The 15,760-nt window shown below is 38.3% G+C and overlaps 1 protein-coding gene across 1 annotated transcript; it reads right to left on the bottom strand.

Annotated features, from left to right (window-relative positions):
• Positions 1-4,001: 4,001 nt before the first annotated feature.
• Positions 4,002-6,691, bottom strand: LOC129762834 (T-complex protein 1 subunit alpha). Its single transcript, XM_055761392.1, has 3 exons — positions 6,494-6,691; positions 5,217-5,905; positions 4,002-5,156 (listed from the first exon to the last, which is right to left on the bottom strand). The coding sequence occupies exons 1-3, from the start codon at positions 6,564-6,566 to the stop codon at positions 4,245-4,247; spliced, it is 1,674 nt and encodes a 557-aa protein (XP_055617367.1). The 5' UTR covers positions 6,567-6,691; the 3' UTR covers positions 4,002-4,244.
• Between the last annotated feature and the right edge of the window lie 9,069 nt (positions 6,692-15,760).

Below are 15,760 nucleotides of genomic sequence, written 5' to 3'. Positions count from 1 at the left end.
GTTTTCTGCAGCCATTTAAAAAATACACAAAAGTAAATTAAGACGATTGAGCACAATTTGTGGAATATACTGATACTTTATGAAATACTCATTGCTATATTCATTATATTCATTACGTTTTACGCTGCAAGCGTTTTATTTATTGTCTTTGCGTTGAAGGCACCATAATGATTTGCGCCATTTGGAAAACGAAATTAAGGACGAAATTAACACACTTCTAGAACAAAAAATAATGAATGAAAATTTACTTTTCTGTATTCAATATGTATTCTATGTAATAGAGTAATACGTTTCCTCGAAAATTGTGAAATAATATGAAACTGAAATTGTGTTTGATGCTGATTTTATATTATAATGGTGAGTTTTTGTGATTATTGTGTTGTAAAATATTTGGAAATATACAACCAAATGGCTAAGTAAGCGTCAGGACTACGTGTTTTAAGTAATCGAATAACTTAAAAATCTACATACTATTTATAAGATTTCAAAACTACCTTCTTTAAATTTTCACGAATTTCAATTTCTTTCAATTTCTTAAGTTGGTTTACATTATAATATAATACTACATTTCAAGTGATCAACCTAGGGTTCTACGTTTTATATTATCATTCAGACCCTTGTGATCATCATGATCATTACATTTCACATAAATTTTTTTTTCAAAAAACAATTCTTTTTTTAGTTAGCGAATAAGCGCACCTTGTTCCATAGATTTGCCTTGAGTTCGCCGAGTAATTTGATAGGTTTGGCAATGACAGCTAAATTTGTAGCACATCTTGACTCGCGGATCATATACCCTTGCCCGGGGCTTGTGTAAAACACATTCAGCGGCTTTCGACGGTTTCACTATCTGCCATTATCATATGTTTGCAAGACGAGTTTATGGTACAAGGTACAACTGTTTGGACAGTAAGCAGAATAGAGGGGCGGTATATAAAGACAGAATGATGGAAAACGGAGGAGGGGATGACTACCTGAGCGAGAGGGAGAAAGAACTTGATCACAAATGTCTGAAATATTGCATTTCTCGACAATTTGGATGGAATACGATTATCCGCAGCTACATGACCGCAGAGTGGATTCCACATATTGGCTCTCCTGAGAGTACATTTATTATTGCCTTGCTTTATTCTCACCTTTCAAAAGCGCATAAACACTAACACTCTCACAAAACCGTTGCGGCGCATCATCTCCATCGAACCACCGCAGCGAATGGGGAACCGTACAACAGTGATTTTGGAACCGTACACACCCGCTCCACCCTATGTGTTTTATATCATACACATTCCATTATCGAGGCTCCGCGGCGGTCTGTCATTGCAAAATCCGCGCGGGAGAGCCGTCCAGTGTGTTCTTACGCTTATTGACGAAACGGCCACACCTTCAGTATATATATACACACCTTGAGTGGGACCAAGGCACTTGTATATATAGAGGCGCCTTGGGCACAAGCGTATTGTGTTTTGCTTACAAACGAAACACAGTAGACTTCCAAAATGGCTGAAGAGTGGTTTTAGCAAGTTGGCCCACCTTAGGAAATACTTCTAGACGCTGGAGGGTAATATAGGGGATATAATCGAAGAAATCGTAGGACTACAACAAGAGCTATCAATTTAAATAACTTATCGAATATCCGACTAGTTTTTCTGTACCCTTTAGCTAAATTACATCTCCAGCGCTCTCATTCTTTGCTTGTATCCAGATTAGAGATGGGCAAACCGTTCACGAACGGTACGAAAGAACTAGTTCGCCGAAAAGAGTGAACGAACGGTCGTTCTTTTTCAAAGAACGGTAGTTCTTCCCACGAACTGATTGCGAGCGAACGGTTTGTGAACGAACTGATTCCTAAAGAACGGTTTTCGAGTGAACTGTTTGAGAGCGAACTGATTGAGAGTGAACTGTTTGTGAACGAACTGTTTGCGAGTGAACAGTATGGGAAAGAACTGATTGAGAGTAAACTGTTTGTGAACGAACTGTTTGCGAGTGAACTGTTTGGGAACGAACTGTCCGAAAACGAAGTGTTTGCGGGCGAACTGTTTGCGAACGGACGAGTACAGCCGAACTGATTTGCGCTGGACGGAAAAGATAAATATAACGAGGACGCTTGTAAGAAAAATAAAACGATACAGGTAAACTTCGATATAACGTACATTTCACTTTCAAAATTGTACGTTGTATCGAATTGTATGTTATATCGAAGCATAATAAAGTACTCACAAACGTAGTCTATAATACATTATTGTTTTGCTGTTTTAGTAAAGTTAATGAGTAACTTCAATCAGAAGACAAAGCCAGCTTTTCTCATGATGTTTCCCTTCGTACTGTTGATTAAAACTTGATTCGTTTAGAATCCGGAATTACAAAACCAGCTGTATTTCGGGATTGATTGAAGGTACAAAACTTGTTTTAGCATTACAATACAGATATTTCATTGTTCTATCAGAAACAAAAATTCATTTACGCTTCGGAAATGTGTACGTTATATCGAGGTAAAATGTACGTTATATCGAGGGTACGTTATAACGAGGGTACGTTATATCGAAGTTTCCCTGTAGTGAGGGCAAGTTGAGAAAAAGTTTTTTCGTTGCTTTCAATCCATTGTTTGGCCTATTGCGTATACGTGTTATCGTGATTGTTTGTATGATTGATTGTTAGTGAAAATCGCTGCTGATTTTTTTCTCTGAATGAACATTATGAAATATGATCATACATGGAACCTGTGTGTTGTTCAAACAGAAAAATTGCACATATTTCGTGCGCATCAAATTATTACATATACTTTTGTCGGCCGATAAACATATTTTCACACACAGTTTGTAATTTGTCAGCTGGGGGCGCCTCGTGGCACACACAAAACTCTCTTTATTTTGCCTCAGGGTCGGCAATCGTAATGGACTACGCGATCAAGGAATTACCTGCACGAGCAATCACGCTACTTTTCACCCACATCCTTAGCCTACATTCGCCTTCGTTCCGGGACTCTGGGCCAGGGCAGTGTGGCGACTCACAGCGGCTCTTCCAACCTTGATTTCGAGGATCTGCTTTATTAACTTTAATCGCGAGCACTCGCGAAATCGCACCACCAAACTTCTTTCTCGAAACCGCCTTTAGTCACGCGGATATTCGCGGTTACTTCTCTCTTTTCGCGACACAACCGTTCGGTACAAATGATTCTTTTGAAGTCCTGGTTCTTACGTTTCTGGGCATTCCCCTCAGGTCCTGTATATACCCCCTAGGCCCGTACTTAGGTACTATGTAACCGTCGACCTTCGTCCATAAAATTAGTGCCACCTAGTGGCCGGTGCCGATGTCTTCGGGCATGGGGAGTGTACCATCTCGGCGTTGTGAGTGTGGCATGAAGCGGTGAGCCATCACGCTTATCCACGCTCAGATATTTCCCATTTAAAGTTTTCATATTCATTATTCGACACAAAACGCGCTAGTTTTGTGCATCTCACCCATGCGCTTACACCAACAGTTACAAGTTTGCGACTTTTAAATGAGAAGCAGCTTATCTTTCCCTACTAAATTTCAAAAATATAAATCCCATACGTACACTATCCAATCTAACGGTATCAATTAATAGCTGTTTATGTATGTTGGGTTCCAGCTAACATTCTATGTTGTTTCTAATACCGCTGAACGAAAGAGCGAAGGAACGGTTCAAAAGAACTGATTCACTTAGATGAACGGTTATTGACTGAACCGTTCATCAAAGTGAACTGTTTTGCCCATCTCTAATCCAGATAGTAGCACGTGTTTGTGGCCTCTATGAAAAAGGTTGAGTACCGCTGATCTATACCAATACGAAAACAATCATAGCCATTCACGTCGGCGGCGGAGTCCAAAATGACCGAGAGTTAAGGATAAGTTTTCTTGATTGATCCTTTTCAAGGCTAGAGACAAATGAACTGCAAAATTTTAGAGCCTCTATTATTTAAAATTCTTTTTCTTTTTCTCAATCATCGCTAAACACGCTATGGAAGGATTGTTTGAAATAATCATTTTAACGTAATCCATTGTTTGTTATTTTTATTGTGTTATGTACTTGTATGATCTGATCGTTCCAGCAGCATTTGTGTTCTAAGTAACAAACACAAGTGAGAACGTCAAGTTCGTATGGATATGACTTAAATTAATGCATTGCAAACGAATGAAGAAGAGGATGGTGCATTTGTTAAGAACGGAGAAGGTTATTGTGAGAAGGAAGGCAGCCTAAATATAATAGCTTATGGGGAAGATGTCTAACCATCTAGTTCACCAGCAGCACACGCATCGCCATAGTTCTTGCCCGGTTTCTCTTCGGGATATAACTTGATCATATCGTCGATGCGCAGAATCGTAATTGCAGCTTCGGTTGCAAATTTGAGTGATTTGATTTTTGACATTGCCGGTTCGAGTACTCCTGCTTTTTTGTTGTCCCTCACAACCCCATCAATCAGATCTAGACCGTACCACTTGAGGTGAGCGTGATCTACTTTGGTCTGGCTGGAATTGTGATACGCGCGCAGTTTGGCCACCAAATCGGTAGCATCCTTAGCTGCATTGACTGCAAGTGTTTTCGGAATAACCAGCAAGGACTTTGCGAATTCGGCGATAGCAAGCTGCTCTCTGGAGCTGAGAGACGTAGCAAAGTTTTCCAGATAGATTGAGAGGGCAGCCTCCACACACCCACCGCCGGCAACGACTTTTTTGCCTTCCAGGACACGTTTCGCTACACACAACGCATCATGAATGGATCGTTCCATTTCGTCACAGTAAAAATCGTTCGGTCCACGCAGAATAATAGACGCAGCAGTGCGAGCTTTCGGACCACGGATAAGAATTAATTCATCGTCACAGATGAATTCCTGCACAACTTCTGCAGCCTCGCCAACGTAGCTCGATTCAAAGCTTTCTTCGCCCTCCATGTTAGTCAGCGATGTAAGGAAAGCAGCACCGGTAGCTTTGGCAATGCGTTTTAGGTCCGATTTCTTCACGCGTCTGACCGCCATAGCGCCTGCTTCAACAAAGTATTTCAGACAGAGATCATCGATTCCTCCGCTACATAGCACAACATTAACACCGGTAGCCAAAATTTTCTCGATTTTCTCCTTCGTAATGTCCAGTTCCCGAGCACGAATGCCTTCAAGCTTCTCGGGATCAGTGATCAAAACCTTTCGAGAATCCAAACGTTAGTTGAGTTCCTACACCACATCAAATTTAAATAAACTCACCTGGACGCCCATCTTCATTTTGGTCTTTTGCAAAGAAAAATCCAAACAGGCAATTTTGGCGTTGGTTATTTTCTTCGGCATCTGCTGCGAGGCGATGGTACAATTCAACGCATATCCCTGAACGAGTATACTTTCTCGGGCCGATTTGCCGTGAGCTTTCAGTACATTCACCGCCTTGATGGGGTATGCCGGATTACCCTTGGGATCTATAATCTTAACCGCCTGGGCTGCATCGATCACCATTGCCGAGAAGAAATCCGCATCGGCTCCAATGATTTTAGAGCTCATTGAGGTCTTTGCAACGCTAACTAACGTTTCGCGTCCCAACTCATCAACTGGAGCGGTCAGATGTTCCGAGATGTACTTGCAGGCTTCCTTACAAGCAAGACGATATCCGGCGATAATCGAGGTCGGATGAATCTTTTGTTTTACCAACTCATCAGCGTTTTTCAGTAGTTCGGCAGCAATGATCACAACGGATGTGGTGCCATCTCCGACTTCTTCATCCTGCAGCTGGGCCAATTCGCACAGAACTTTTGCAGCAGGATGCTCTACCTCTAGCAATCGCAATATAGTGGCACCATCGTTAGTGATCGTGACATCTCCGATGTCATCAACAAGCATTTTATCGAGACCGACCGGTCCCAGAGATGATTTGACGATGTTGGCTATGGATGATGCTGCCATAACTGGAAGCGAGAGGATATCGTAGTTTCTTAATTTGAAAAATGGTACTTTGCTGATAAATATTATTATGCGGTATTGTGTCCTGACTGTCGAAATCATCAGTTTCCATTATTTGTTCTAAATTAGAATTGAACCAACTTATAAATTATGTACACTAATCTCGGGTGAGCAACATAACCTCGAATTGCGGTAAATGAGTCATGTTGAACTAGAACTTTCCGCATTTAGCTGATCAGTATATTGATTTTTTTTTTCAAAGGAAATTAATGACCAGGTACAGAAAAATAGAATAAAATGGTTCTAAGGAACTTATTCCTATCCCAAAACTCATAAGTTTGACTGGCTCCATTATGTATGTGCGTAGGTGTTTTTACTGCCCAAGACCAGATGATCAAATTTCGTTTTCAAAGGGCAGCCCATATGAATTTTTATTATAAAACTCTCAGTGATCTGATTGATGTTGGTAAAAGCAACAACTACGATACGATATGGGAAGTCCCAAAACTCTTTTCTTTTGAACGGAACATGATTACCATAAACAAGACACACCGCATGTTGAAAAAACTATAAGGAAAACTATTTTTCCTTACCATTTTGTGTGCGAACCGGTGCACCGGATGTCCGCGTTCCCGCAAGGGATAGAGTACTCGCCACAGTAGACATATTCGTAGTATTTTGTGAGAAAAACGAAAAAATATAGAACTGTTATTCGAAAACCGCACGAGATCACACACGCACTGAAAAACCTCGCAACTCTTGTCCCGTTCGCTGGAAATTGACAACATACGTTACGTTGAAAAAATTGGAGTGAAATGCCATACCGCGTAACTGTTGTAACGGGTAGTTTATAGAAAAGATATGATGAATAGGTGGCGCCTCGTTTTTCGCAGGATTTTAAATTAATATTGACGAATTTATGTTGGATTTACAACCAGATGGCGCAGTGAGTAAAATGAGGATGTTTTGTTTTTTTTGTATGAAATTCGTTCAAATTTTCTAGAAAAATCTGAATTTATCTTCAAATTTCCCGGTTTCATGTATTCTTTCCACGCTGAAAAGGTTAGAAAATCATCATTTTACAATGTGATATGTGTATTACGAGGATTGGCTTGTTATAAGTATTGTAACTTCATTTTTTTTCAACTAAGTAAACGATGAATAAGCATTATCAAACTTAAAATTTTCGAAGATTATCTATGACTTTGGTAAAATCGCGTGTTGAAACCATCATAAATATACAAAACTCCAACTTTCTTACCATATACTGACGACATTCAATGGCTGAAATTAATCTAAATTGAAATAAAATGAATAATCGTCACCGAAACTTGCTTTTCAGTGCGTAAAATAAACATACACCCTCACTTTTGTGGTTCTGAGCTCTAATGTAGATGTCGCATGAGCTGATTCAGCTTTGCGTAAATTCGTCAATACAGTAAGTTACATCTAATTAGATTTCTAGCAAATTGGACAGACCTGACCTTTTTGTAAATATCGAGTTTGGGACCCAAATTATGTCCTCAGAATGTATGTCACCACCAGACGTCGACACTAGTTCCCGGAATAAATCGCAGCAGAAAACGACTGGAACAGAAACGATCGCTCAGAAAATGTGTAGTAGGCTAGACATTGTGGCGCGGGAAAAACATCATGGGTAGAAGACGGTCTGAGATGCCTTCCCAGCAAATATTAAATCGTATAACTTTGCACATGATAAGTTACATATAAATTCGTATCAAATCACAATCGCATAAAATATCAATCAAAATATCGATCATGTATATCTAAAATCGCATAAAATGCGAAAACACGATTTTCCATGTCATCGATGGATTGAGTGGTAACATTGTCGGATCAAATCGCATATCATTATATACGGCGTTATATGTGTACAAAATATGTCATATACGTATATCGCCTCCACTGTATATGCTAGTTATATGCATCATATATCATACAAATGTGTCTTGGTTGTATGTATATCGCCTCCAATTATAGCTATTCATATGACTTAATGTTTGCTGGGTTGCGCGAGCAGGGTACGTTTATGACAAGGTAGTCTGGACCTGAGAGTCTCACTGACTAATTTGCAATCTAACGCAAAACGTAAACGATCGTTGAGACATCTGGATGTTGTTTTTGGACTAAGAAAATGATGATAAGGTAACCTAAAACTCAAAAACAAATCACGTATATTTTACTCCCGGACTTTCTGAGGTAGTTCTCACATGCAGGAACCATACATTTTTTCAACTTGTTTTTGATTGTGCTCTCGAATTTCCTTTATTGATTCAACCATTGTCATTTACACAATTTTCACTACTGAATGAGGTAAGAAAATAACATGTTACATATAAAAAATGGCGCAGAATTAAATTTATTCCAAACTCATCGCAATCAAATAATCTTTTATGACTATTGACGAATTTACATTGGAGCGAGTAAAATGAGGATGTTTTGTTTTTGACGTAGGACTACGTCTTTCATTTCTATACTGGGGTGTAAAATCAAAGTTTCGAAAACGAAAGCGTTACGCCGGAGACCGAGATTTTGAGCGTTAATAGCTCCTAAACAACTGAACGAAATGGTATGATAAACACTTCATTCGAAAGATAAAATGTCTACGCGTTATATACTTGTTACTTTTTGATCCAAAAACTTGTTTCAATAGTCTTAAAATTGCTTTCAAAACAGGCTATTGAAATCACCAATCGGTATATAAGCGAGCGGCGCTCGGAAATCCACTCAGTTCTAATTGAACAGCGATTGGAGCATGTTGTCGCTGTTGCGGTGAAGCTCTTTATTTATCATGAAAGCGCGGATGAACGGTGTTCCCAAGAGCCTGTTTGTGCACCCTAGGCCAGAAGGGAATCTATCAGGAGGAGAGTGATGCCACAAACGGTTCCCTGGGAAGACATCGCTACACACACATACACGCGCGGCTATTAACAGGTGGTTATCGAGTTGGCATTAACCACTGGTGGGCTTCCAGTATCGAGGAAAATGTGGAAATATCTAATCGTTACTGAAAATAATCTGCCAGTTCCTTTGGGAATTTTCAAAATATATTCATGTGAAAGAATTTAATTGAATGTTTTCTATCCATGTAATACTGTGACCAAATATGTTTCAATCAAGTGCTATTAACAGGTGGTTATCGAGTTGGTATTAACCACTGGTGGGCTTCCAGTATCGAGGAAAATGTGGAAATAACTAATCGTTACTGAAAATAATCTGCCAGTTCCTCTGGGAATTTTCAAAATATATTCATGTGAAAGAGTTTAATTGAATGTTTTCTATCCATGTAACACTGTGACCAAATATGTTTCAATCAAGTGCTATTAACAGGTGGTTATCGAGTTGGCTTTAACCACTGGTGGGCTTCCAGTATCGAGGAAAATGTGGAAATAACTAATCGTTACTGAAAATAATCTGCCAGTTCCTCTGGGAATTTTCAAAATATATTCATGTGAAAGAGTTTAATTGAATGTTTTCTATCCATGTAACACTGTGACCAAATATGTTTCAATCAAGTGCTATTAACAGGTGGTTATCGAGTTGGCATTAACCACTGGTGGGCTTCCAGTATCGAGGAAAATGTGGAAATATCTAATCGTTACTGAAAATAATCTGCCAGTTCCTTTGGGAATTTTCAAAATATATTCATGTGAAAGAGTTTAATTGAATGTTTTCTATCCATGTAACACTGTGACCAAATACATTTGGTTTTGTGGTTTTTCAATCAATCGCAATCAACAGGATAGCTTCTGAAGATTATTCTTCCCCATCAGTAGGATATTTCCGTATCCAATATTGGATGCATAAAACCTTGTGCCTCCAACGTAACGCTCTCGTTTTCGAAGTTCTCCAAATATTCATTCATTCAGAATGAATTCAGATTCAACTTCATACAAATGATCTCTAAATCAACGATAGTCCTACGTCACCCTTGCGGTTATACCATAGATATAACCCACTTCCTGTTTTTTGGTATGAAATTCGTTCAAATTTTCTAGAAAAATCTGAATTTATCTTCAAATTTCCCGGTTTCATGTATTCTTTCCACTAAGTAAACGATGAATAGGGTGTTTTGCGCTAAATATACTGCAAATCCTTCTCGTATCGGCCCCTACATAATCAATGATATCAGCCAATTTGATATGAAATCGGTTTCATCGCAATTACCCAGCAAACATTAAATCGCATAACAAGCGTATATATAACATCATATGCCCTAAAATTTGGTTGGCATATAATGCGCCTAACTGGCATATGCATGCAAAAGTGGAGGCCATATACATACATGGCAAATGCTTACCGAATTTGTTTGGATGAATATGCACCTTTGACCGGCTATAATAGCGATTGTGTTGGAATTGAATTGCGATCTAATATGAATATACTCATGAATTGTCAAAGCACCAAATACGACTTTTGCCATACTCATATACGATTTATTACAGACATAGAAAAAAAAAACAAATGGCGCAAAATATTTTCGTGAAATGTTTATTATAACCTCACGAATCGCCATTTTCATATATGAGTATTTATGTTCGTAGAAGAAACAGGGAGTGGGTTATATCTATGGTATAACCGCAATGGTAACGTAGGACTATCGTTGATTTAGTGTTGTTGAATCTGAATCTATTCTGAATGAATGAATAAATGAATATTTGGGGGACTTCGAAAACGAGAGCGTCACGTACAGGTACAAGGTTTTATGCATCCAATATTGGATACGAAAATATCCTACTGATGGGGAAGAATAATCTTCAGAAGCTTCCCTGCTAACTACACTTGATTGAAAAATCAAAGAACCAAATGTATTTGGTCGCAGTGTTATATGGTTAGAAAACATTAAAATAAACTCTTTCGCTTGCATGTTATTTTCAATGCCAAGGGGAACTGGCAAATTATTTTGCAGCAGCGGTATCTTACCTTAGCGGTTAATTGCACTCGATTGAAAAATCACAAAACCAATTGTATTTGGTCGCAGTATTATATGGACAGAAAACGTTAAAATAAACTCTTTCGCTTGAATGTAATTTTCAATTCCAAGGGGAACTGGCAGATTATTTTGCAGCAACGATCACTTCTTTCCGGATTCTTCTCGATAACCAGCAAACGTAAAGAGTTGCGCGCGTGTATGTGTGTGTGTGTGTGTGTGGCGGTTGCTCCGATGTCTCAAGCGGAACCAATTTTCGATGCTGGTATTCTCTCGGTCGTCTTCTCTTCTTCTGATGGATCGGCTTTTCTGCGCTCCGTCACAGTCCCAAACAAACTGAATGCGTTTCAGGTTAGGTCAGGCCAGGTAATGAATCCCTTAATCCCTCACCATCCAGCTCGTCCAGCTCGTTCAACTCGTTCAGTAACGATGTTGTCTTGTCGATGTCCTCACTAAAAATGAATGTGTTTCATGGATAGAATGGTTTTGTATTATAGAGACTTTAAACTTTCCAGTTCATTCGTCTCTAGCCTTGAGAAAGGCCCTTGGAACTCTACTCTAACTCCTGCATTACATCTCCACCCTCATTGCCTTGAGAAAGGCACTCGATCCCTCGCCGTCCAGCTCGTTCAGCAACGATGTTGTTCAGTCGGTGTCCACACAAAGAATGGTGCGTTTCACCATCAGAATATCGCTTAAGTATGCTTTTTGTCCGTGACTGAATCGAAAGAAGGTGTGGTTTACGATGGCAATTTGGAAGGCAAACTAGAGGCGAATGAACTCTCTGAGTTTGAAACTTTCGGCGACTGAGCAATAATCGATTGAGAATTATGTTTTTCGCGATGTGAAACATTTTCCGTTGCGCGCGCATCCAATATTGGAAACGAACATATCCTACTGATGGGGAAGAATAATGTTCAGAAGCTTTTCTGCTGATTGCATTTGATTGAAAAATCACAAAACCAAATGTATTTGGTCGCTGTGTTATATGATTAGAAAACATTAAAATAAACTCTTTCGCATGAATGTATTTTTCAGTTCCCAGGGGAACTGGCAGATTATTTTTCAGCAACGATTGAATCTTTCCGGAATTTTCTCGATGCTGAAGGGCACCCAAACGAAGAGTTCCGCGCGTGTATGTGTGTGTGTGTGGCGGCTGCTCCGATCTCTTCCCGGGGAACCGTTTGTGGCATCACTCTCCTCCTGATAAATTTTCTTCTGGCCTAAAGTGCACAAACAGGCTCTTGGTGACACCGTTCATCCGCGCTTTCATGATAAACGAAGAGCTTCACCACAACAGCGACAACATGCTCCAATCGCTGTTCAGTTATAACTGAGTGGGTTTACGAGCGGCGCTCGCTTATATACCGATTGGTGATTTCAATAGCCTGTTTTGAAAGCAATTTTAAGGCTATTGAAACAAGTTTTTGGATGAAAAAGTAACAAGTATATAACGCGTAGACATTTTATCTTTCGAATGAAGTGTGTATCATACCATTTCGTTCAGTTGTTTAAGAGCTATTAACGCCCAAAATCTCGGTGTCCGGCGTAACGCTTTTGTTTTCGAAACTTTGATTTTACACCCCGGTATAGAAATGAAAGACGTAGTCCTACGTCAAAATAATTGATTGATTGACTTATGTTGGGAGTGGAATATGAATGTTTAAAATGACACAGATTAATGTTTGGTGGAAACTGCTCCGATGTGGGTTCGAACTCCGATCGTCTGGATTATCATCCACCAACAACTATCTCGCGCGGCTATCTGAAGATTAATTCAACAGCGGTTAAAACTTTCGAGTGCATCAGCATTTCATTGACATTTCAATATGATGTAATATGTTCTTCATTAGGATCTAATATGATTACTGTTTCATGATTTTCTTCAGCATGCAACACGATTTACTACAGTACTGAATCGATTTAAATTATACGCTTATACGACACATAAACTGCATCAGCCTAATATACGCATATGATGCCGATTAATTATTTTTTACGACAATATACACTTACTTAATTTGATAATGGTATATAAAATCGAGTTTTTACATTTTATGCGATTTCAAATATACACGATACATACTTTGATTGATATTATATGCGATTCTGATTTATTCGGATTTCTTGTAAGACTTGGCACGTGCAAAATTATACGATTTAATGTTTGCTGGGTATCCATCCCAGCAAACATTAAGTCGTATGAATAGCTATAATTGGAGGCGATATGCATACAACCAAGACACATTTGTATGATATATGATGCAGATAACTAGCCTATACACACAAAAGTGGAGGCGATATACATATCCCAGCAAACATTAAATCGTATAACTTTGCACATGATAAGTCACATATAATTTCGTATCAAATCACAATCGCATAAAATATCAATCAAAATATCGATCATATATATCTAAAATCGCATAAAATGCAAAAACACGATTTTCCACGTCATCGATGGATTGAGTGGTAACGTTGTCGTATCAAATCGCATATCAGTCCAAAAAGCATCGCATATCGTTATATATGGCTTTATATGCGTACAAAATATGGCATATACGTATATTGCCTCCACTTTTGTGTGTATATGCTAGTTATCTGCATCATATATCATACAAATGTGTCTTGGTTGTATGTATATCGCCTCCAATTATAGCTATTCATACGACTTAATGTTTGCTGGGATATGCCATATTTTGTACGCATATAAAGCCGTATATAACGATATGCGATGCTTTTTGGACTGATATGCGATTTGATACGACAACGTTACCACTCAATCCATCGATGACATGGAAAATCGTGTTTTTGCATTTTATGCGATTTTAGATATCGATATTTTCGATCGATATTTTGATTGATATTTTATGCGATTGTGATTTGATACGAAATTATATGTGACTTATCATGTGCAAAGTTATACGATTTAATGTTTGTTGGGATAGTATCAATAACCGGTATGCATTATCATACTTAAAATTTTCGAAGATTATATATGACTTTGGTCGAATCGCGTGTTAAAACCATCGTAAATATACAAAACTCCAACTTTCTTACCATATACTGACGACATTCAATGGCTGAAATGAATCTGAATTGAAATAAAATGAATAATCACCACAGAATCTTGCTTTTCAGTGCGTAAAATAAACATACATCCTCACTTTTGTGGTTCTGAGATCTAATGTAGATGTCGCATGAGCTGATTCAGCTTTGCGTAAATTCGTCAATTGTGATTTATGGAAAGAACTACAAACCTTCCATTGGCGATCTAACGCAAAACGTAAACGATCAGTGAGACATCTGGATTTTGTTTTTGAACTAAGAAAATGATGCTATAGTAACCTAAAACTCAAAAAACAAATCACGTATATTTTACTTCCGGGCTTTCCAAGGTAGTTCTCACATGCAGGAATCATGCATTTTTCTACTTGTGTTTGATTGTGCTCTCGAATTTCCTTCTTTAATTCAACCATTGTTAACATTTTTATAGTTTTCACTACTGAAAGAGGTATATAAATAACATATTATATATAAAATTGCGCAGAATTAAATTTCATACAAACTCATCGCAATCAAATATTCTTTTATGATTATAACATTGTAATTTGTGGAAAGAACTACAAACCTTCCATAAGCTCACATGGCAACATTTAAAACCATCATCACTTTACCACAGCGCCGCCTAGGTGTAGATTTATGTTACGTTATACTTATGACAGACATACAGCTGTACTTGCGCTGTACTTCGAAAAATGTATGTCTGTCACCATGTACAGCGCTAGAATCATGCAAGCAACTCGGTACAATCACTGTATCTGTACCGACCTGTTTCACCGTTGTACATGACTACAGTTGTACGGTGCGCAGCGCCACAAACGGTTAGTGGTGGGTAGCATGAACAAACTGAATCAAAACACTTGGTAAATATTATTTTCAATAACTTTCTCTTGAGTTAATAACTCAGATTGGAAACTTGTTTGTTGTGTTTGATAGTTCAGACGCTAAATAAAAAACTTTTTCATTGAAACATGAGGTGAAAATTGGTCGAATTTCTGATTGTCAATTTGACATGCGGTGCAATGTACAACCAAAGTATGTCTGTCATGCTACGATGGTACCTGTACAACGCTGTACACGTATAACGCAAGTACAGCTGTATGTCTGTCCCTGGTATTAGACCGCAAATTGGCGATCCAACGCAAAACGTAAACGATCAGTGAGACATCTGGATTTTGTTTTTGAACTAAGAAAATGATGCTAATGTAACCTAAAACTCAAAAAACAAATCACGTATATTTTACTTCCGGGCTTTCCAAGGTAGTTCTCACATGCAGAAATCGTGCATTTTTCTACTTGTGTTTGATTGTGCTCTCTAATTTCCTTCTTTAATTCAACCATTGTCAACATTTTTGTAGTATTCACTACTGAAAGAGGTAAATAAATAACATGTTATATATAAAATTGTGCAGAATTAAATTTCTTACAAACTTATCGCAATCAAATAATCTTTTATGATTATAACAATGTAATTTATGGAAATAGAACTACAAACCTTCCATAAGCTCACATGGCAAAATTTAAAACCATCATCACTTTCACCGCAGCGCCGCCTAGGTGTAGATTTGTACGTTAGATCGCTAATTGACGAATTTACGCAAAGCTGAATCAGCTTATGCGACATCTACATTAGAGCTTAGAACCACAAAAGTGAGGGTGTTTGTTTATTTTACGCACTGAAAAGCGCGATTCGGTCGTGATTATTTCCATTAATTTCTATTTAGAATCATTTTAGCCATCAAATGTTATCAGTAAATGGTAAGAAAATTATATTTTTGTCTATTTACAACGGTCTCAACACGATATTGAACCAAAGTCATAGATAATCTTCGAAATGTTTATGTTT

This window comes from Toxorhynchites rutilus, chromosome 1, assembly GCF_029784135.1.
Source record: "Toxorhynchites rutilus septentrionalis strain SRP chromosome 1, ASM2978413v1, whole genome shotgun sequence".
NCBI classification, from domain to species: Eukaryota; Metazoa; Arthropoda; class Insecta; order Diptera; family Culicidae; genus Toxorhynchites; species Toxorhynchites rutilus.
The sequence above is the reverse complement of the archived record's forward strand: the minus strand, read 5'-3'. Positions and strand labels throughout refer to the sequence as shown.